At 32.7% G+C, this 7,280-nt stretch overlaps 1 protein-coding gene across 1 annotated transcript in view; it reads right to left on the bottom strand.

Annotated features, from left to right (window-relative positions):
- Positions 1–7,280, bottom strand: part of LOC104079012 (ERC protein 2) — a gene marked incomplete at both ends in the record, with an annotated part of 47,761 nt that overhangs the window by 7,944 nt on the left and 32,537 nt on the right. Inside the window, 2 exons of the mRNA XM_009580879.1 lie at positions 2,466–2,606; positions 3,159–3,299. Coding sequence (XP_009579174.1) covers positions 2,466–2,606; positions 3,159–3,299 — 282 coding nt within the window. The remainder of the gene's footprint in view (positions 1–2,465; positions 2,607–3,158; positions 3,300–7,280) is intronic.

The following is a 7,280-nucleotide window of genomic DNA, read 5'->3' as shown; positions in this document are numbered from 1 at the left end:
GAAATGCAGACAATCCAGTTAACTAATAATGAAAAATATTTGGATCTAATCAGACCCAATCAAAAACATCTTTATTATGAATAAATGAATCTTATTCTCTCCAAAAACAGGAAGGAGAGGAAACAAGGGAAGAAAAACTTTAAAAATTTACAGATTTTGTTTGGACTTGCCCCTTGTACACGTTTTTCTTTCAGGCATAGTACTTTTTACCATTAGTGCTCATGGAGAACTAACTCCTAGCAAATGTGCACAGAATACTATCTTCATATTTATTAGTATAATTTGTTAAAACATATAAATCAACATTAAACTATGATGATTGTACAATACCATAATGAAAAGTGCCTTCTCGATGATATTTTTAGAGAGGAATAATGTGTAAGCTGCATTCAAATGTCTCAAAATAACAGACAGCCCTTTGGAGTCACTTTCGAAAAATAGATATAAACTGTGCCCATTCCTTCTAGCTTCCGTAGTGGTTAATGTTCATACATAAGCACACTTATGGGACACGCAGGTTAATTTACTCTGAACTATGCTGATGTTCCCTCCTACTCTAACTCAGACATATGCAAGAATAACCCAGATTTCTGTTTCAGTTAGTTTCCTAAGGAGTGAAAACATGGTGAAGGTAGATTTCTGGGGACCAATTACTTTTAACACAGGATATTTACAGGTTTGAACATAAAGTATTTTATTAGAGAAAATGTGAATTGAAAATTACTGTTTGGAGTCTACTATCATTAACAGTCACTGTTTCTGTTCAACTAAACATGCCCACAAAGAAGGTTGTAACTACATTTTATTGTGGAAATACCTGGTCTCCTACAAATGTTGGGTGAATTTCCATTGGGGCTTTATGCTGTATTTATAATATAATAAAACTATTATGTTTTCAACTTTCATTTAATAATCCTTTATATTTATACACAGGGAACATACTCCCTTTTTATATGAAAGACATCCCAGACACTCTCTGACTTTTATAAGTGCTTATTTTTCCATGACCGTATGATGTGTTTATATGTACAGTCATAAAAGACTGACTTAGCATTTCAAGTCCTTCAAGAGGATTTTAATTTTTTTTTTTTAAGTGATCTGTGCTTTTAGGATTTTTAACTGGTTTTTAAAATGAAAAAAAAAAGATATTTCAGATTGTAATGAAGTATATTTTGTAGTGAAGTGCAAAGTAAAGAAACACATTTTCTAACAAAAGAAAACAAAATAAAGAACTTCCAGAGAAATAGCTTCTTTGGGTATTTTCATTCTGATATCAATAGCATTTATAAGCTATCAAACATTTAAAGCAGTTGTGTTTCCATTAAAAGCTTTTGTATATGTTTATTGAAAAAGATTCCCTTCCTTCCTCTCCACAACTAAACTTGTAACACAGGTATTTCTTCTGAATTAAAAAATAATATAAGTATAAGGTTTACACTCTAGTATCCTTTACACTTTGCAATACCTTCTTCACAGGTAAGGCTATTGAAACACTGCTTAAACACAGAGCAGGTTACTACTCAACCTGGGTAAAGAGAGTGTCGGAATATTATCCTAACGGTAGTAACATTCATAGAACAAATAAATATTCTCTTCTAGAAAATGAAACATTAAATATCAATATAAAAAAATTCATGTTTGACATACACTTAGTCATGAATTGCAGAAGGCAAACACAATGCCTAAACCCATCAAATATGTCATGAGATTGGTGTTCAAACAATGAGAGCAGACATTACCAAATGACACAGAAAAAGGTCAAAGAAACAATGTATGGTAGAAAAAGCATCAACAAATTTGCAAATCATTTAAGCAAAAACTACTTTAATGCATCATTTTAAATAAAACCATGTAATAAAATATAGGATTTGTATGTTTTCCTTTAAATGCTTGCTTCCACTACTTGCTGAATAGTAATACTGAATTGCTAGCTGAGATAAACTATGCATTATTTTGCTTAATTATCGCAAACGCGTTCACCAAGAAAGCCAAAAAAATGCCAAAATAAAACCTACCTAGAGTTTCCATTTTGGAAGCAGAATTTTTTTGATTAGGAAGTAGAGCATTTCTTGGACAAGCCTTTAATTTTTTCCCATAGTACAAAAATTTCAGTCTACTTCTAATAGCAGTATAAATTCATATACAAACAAATTGCTGGTTTGATAATTTCATTCTGCCCTTCTACTTTCCCTCCAATGTCCTGCTCCCAGTTCACCTATTGGTAGCAGCTTCTCAGAATTCCCTCATATAGGTATTCAAGATAATTTCTGAGGCTTGCTAGTGGCTTTGGTACAAGCCTCTTAAGAAAAAGTTAGCAGTATTTGATGCAAGCATCAGCAAACAGCATAAGATTTTAGATTTACTCCAGAAGAGTAAATAAGCTCATCTTTTCAAAATGAGGGTGGGGGATGTTGATTTTTGTTTTTCTGATTGTTGTTGGTTGTTTGTTTTCAGATGAAACTTACCTTTTTCAACTGTGCTTCCAACTTACTACACTCTTCTTTCTTTTGTTCTATGGCTATTTCTAAAGACTTAAGTTTGGAGTCTCTTTTCAGACCTGCTGATGCCAATGAAGATGCATGTTCTTTGAGATCGATTAAACTAGACTGAAAAATGACCAAGAGTAAAAAGTTAATTCCTAGTCACCAGGACACTAACTTATTGCCAACTTAGTAATCACTTAAATCCTGTTCCCCCTCCCCTTCCCCAAAAAGAATTGACACAAAGATAAGCATTGATAGCAAAAGACACCGTTTTGAGAATACAACCAATTGGAACCACAAGAGCAGGCACAGCAACATAGAAATGTTCATAATACAGACAAGCTGACATTATATTCTGGAGGTACAATTACTTTGAAGTCTGTTGCTCTAACTGACAAATGAAAACAGGAGCAACAATGGAATATTCGAGCCTACTGGAGGCTTATGTAAAGGAAAAAATAGAGATAATGACACACAACTATGCAAAACCTGAAGCAATATTTTATGTACAAAAGTGAGGACTACAAAGAATGCTTAAGACAATAGCAGTTCAGAAGCTGAGCACTAAAATGGCAGAATTTCAGTACGTAAAATGATTCAAGAGTAATCCTAATGCACTTTCTTTCATCATAATGACATAGATAGAAGAACATAGATTTTACTGAAAAGACTGACCTCTTTTTCTGTCAGTTCAGCTTGTAAAGCATTAACTTTCTCCTTCAGGTCTTTGTTTTCTTTTTTATAAGATTCAATTTCTTCAAGTCTTTCTCTGTCATCTCGCTCTCTTTGCTCCTTCAAGCGCTCTATAATTCTTTCCTAACAAGGAAAAAAATTGCAAAATGGAAAAGTTGGGAATCATTTTAAGAAAAGACAGAATAAAATTTCTTTACATTAAGTAGCACTTAGAAAAGTCAACCCTCAGAAGCAGAGGAGGATTGAATTAATGGTATTAAAGTCAATGCAAGATTTCCCCTGATTTCAAAAGCATCAGATCAAGGTTTTAAATACTTGATAAGAGTAACACAGTACAGAACTTTCATTAGATATCTATACTGATACGAAGATTTTTAGTCTTGTGATAGATATGGAAAGTTATTCATCTCAGTAACGTATTTTCTGTATTCATAAGTGATTGAAGTCTTGAATAAAAGTTCAAAACAAAGAGGCCATGACTGGTTTACTCAGCTTGAATTTGGTTATGTTTTTTGAATGCTAGTAGCCTCTATAGTGGTTGCAAGAAGTTTTCGAGATTCCAAATCTAATTAGAAATCAATTACTTGCTAACTATCAGTAACTTACAGTTTACATGTACTATATTTTGAGAGAACAAAAAAAAAAAAGTTGTCCAAGAGACAGAAAAAGTACCCTGATACAACTTATGATATGCAAAGGAAGATTTTTCTTCATCTAATTAACAGTAACCCTACACACATCTAAACTCAACCACGTTTTTAAATGTTTTGCTGATTTCCAGTTACTGTTATAAGGATTGTTGAAAATCACCAGTCAAGGACTGGGTGATGAATTCAAAGGGTGAAATGTAAAAAGCAGTAGTACGGTTTTGTTAAGCTTTGATTATATTCTTCAAAATCACATTCTATCAATACTTGAAGGATGCAAATACCAATGAGAGAAATACTTAGGGTAAAATAAAATAACCACTGAAATTGCATTTGAATTGGGAATAGATCAATTTAAGCAGAGCATGAGGGGAACTAATAGTATCATTTTGGAAGTGATAGTCAGGGGGGCAGTGGAAGCAACATCATTTAGGAAAGTTAAACCTACATGGGACAAAACTACATCCTGACTGATGAAGTTCTACGCTACCAGTGGTGTGGCTCAGGTAGAACCATCAGCATACTCATGGATCCTATTCAAGTCCTTTTGTATTTATGCTTGAAATCTCCCAGAAGTGGTTTTAAGAGTGGGATCAATACTTAAAATACTATTTCATAGAACTGGACAAGACTGATGGAAGCCTAATATTATTAGAAAGAGAGAAAAATCTCATGCTAATTCCCTCTGTCCATGATTCTTTATACTGCCATATATACTACACATATACATAAATTTTACCTTTGCCCATATCAATATACTCTCAGTTGTCATTGTATCTCCCCAAACATTACAATGCAAGCAACATTTCAGCAGCTGTACATCCCATTCTGATTTGTAATAAACTTAGTCATTATAATGGAAGCAAAAAGTTAATTCATTATCAAAATTAGCTTAAGTAGTAACAGCACTTTTAAAAAGCATATATTGTTCATTTTCTCCATACACTAGGTATGATGTTCCTCCAAGCTCTAGAGGATCTTCTGAAGATTGCTTCTGTGTTTTTTAAAGCTCAAGGCATATTTTGCAAAAAGCCAACTTTCAACGCTTACATGCGTAAAAAAGAGCCTAAACTCAAGGCTGTGATTTTCATCCCAGCAGTCTCCAACCTTGGAGATATTAAAAACCCAACTAGACAAGATCCTGAGCTAATTGCTCTAGTTGATCCTGCTTTGAGCAGCTGGGTTGGACTAGGTAATCTCCAGAAGTCTTTTCCAGTCTCATTGGTTCTATGGAATAGGCAGAGACATCTTCTAGATTCTGTACCTCAAACACTGGTTGTTTCTCTTCTGCTCAGGCTCTCTCCCCATTTTCACAATTCATCCCTTTGTAACACTGACCACATCAGCAACTCTGCTGACAACTGTCCATTGCCTCTGCTAGTTGTCTGTTTCTCCTTTCACACTGCATAGCAAAGGAACTAGTTACTAGAAAATGGAACACACACAGTGTTTTCAGAAGACTTGTCCATCAGTGTCCCCTTGTATTTTCAGATTCTATATATCTGCCTTTCACTAAGCATCTGTTGCAGATCTCTCATTTAAGTCACTCTCGTATCATTTAAATGCCATATTATCTGCATGTATACAGTTTAAAACTGATAATCAGTTTCTGTATGAACAGAATAAATATTTTATTATTTTAAATTACTGATTTAAAACTTGGCTACCCTTAAATCAATTTGACTGTAATGAGTTATACATTTCCCTGAAAGTATTTAAATGCCAATTCAAGAAACAGAAAAATTCAGCTTCTCATATTGATCTTTAGTTCTTAGGAATGTCTCTAATGTTTGTGGTTGCTTATCACACAGCTAATTGTAGACCCCACTGTAAGTGCAATTAAGCATATTAGAATTTTAATTTAAATCTTAATTTTTATATTTCCTTATTGTTATTTTAAATATTTAAAAATTAACTTACTTTTGCATTATGTTTATATAGCAAACTAAGCTATAATGCAACATATTTTATTATGTAACATGAGCTGTTAAGATCAAGTATCAAAAGCAGATGTAGGGTATTAATCTTCATAGATGCTTGCTATACGACCAGTCTATTATTGGATGTGAAACTAGGTCTAAGTGAAAAACATGTCCTATATTTCAAATATATTCCTTACAGAGCCATTTCAAACATTTATCTTCCTCTGACACATTAATTTTTTTCTTCCAGTTATATAATATTGGCTTCCAGCTGTAGTAATTTGTTTCACCAATAGTAAAAATTTTTAAAAATGCATCACACTGAGTATTTTATAATGTAATTATATGTATTAGTAAAATTAATGTTAAATATGATCAGGTTTTAAACAATTAGATAAAGATCTTTACCAAATAAGTAGTTATATTGAAGTTTGTAAATAAATGTATTTTGAATCTTTTAGACACTGGAAAATAATCAGCACTATACTGAATAATCTTGTAATAAGAATATTGGTATAGTTAGTTATTATTTGCTACTCAGTTCCTAAGGAAAACCTTTTCAAAGGGCTGGAAGTTCATAGTGCTATTTTCATTTTGCATCTAGCATTCCCCTGACATCAGGGACTCCCTTTCACAATCTAGGTAACTGAATATACATATTACCAAATTAGTGTCACTGTAAGAATCTTCACAGAAAACAGTGTTGACTACTCATATAAAACTCATATCCCTAATTATTTCATTCAGAAAGAAACACACATTGATGACATACTACGTTCCACTTAGCATACAGTAAAAAGATATGGCCAAAACTAAAAGTAGCAGGCTATGTGTAATTAAATCTGTTTCCAAGACAGTATCAACTGTCTATGCACTAAGACCCCTGGCACTGCAGATGTACACAACTCCTGGCTTCATTCAGCCCAATCGCAAAAATCTCCCTTTGACTCATACCTGGCAGGATTTCAGGTAGAAATGTGTTCATACAGAATGAAGGTCCTTCAACAGCAACATTGTGACTATTACACAAATGACAAACAAGCAAATAGTAATTTCTTTTTTTTTTTTAAACTAGTATATTAGCTGGCTTTTGCCATATAGATTATGCAAGAAAGGGATATGAAATATTAAATAACTTCAAGTTTATTCCTAGTAACAAATAATATAAATTCTTAATTCCTTGAATATTAATATTAAAATGCCAGCCTCCACTAAGTGGAATAGTTTAACAACCATTCAGAATCCACTTAGTTATATTCAGGCTTACTTTTATACCAATTCCTTCTTGAAGATTTATTTACCTAAATTATTTCTTTTTTCTTCTGTAACAAATTAAACATAACACTATTTCATCTTATTAACGAACAGTATAAATTTTTTCCCAGTCAATCACAAAAGACAACTAATTTATCTGTCAGCTGCATAAGGCTAAATGTCAAAAACGTGTTAAAAGGCCCTAATATACCATGTTTTACTTGATTAAGAGCTAACTTGCAGAAATCCCAACAATGTGTTCTTGTTTCAGTCTTATTTGC

Source organism: Fulmarus glacialis, unplaced genomic scaffold, assembly GCF_000690835.1.
Source record: "Fulmarus glacialis isolate BGI_N327 unplaced genomic scaffold, ASM69083v1 scaffold42246, whole genome shotgun sequence".
Taxonomy (NCBI): Eukaryota; Metazoa; Chordata; class Aves; order Procellariiformes; family Procellariidae; genus Fulmarus; species Fulmarus glacialis.
This window is presented reverse-complemented; position numbering and strand designations above follow the sequence as displayed.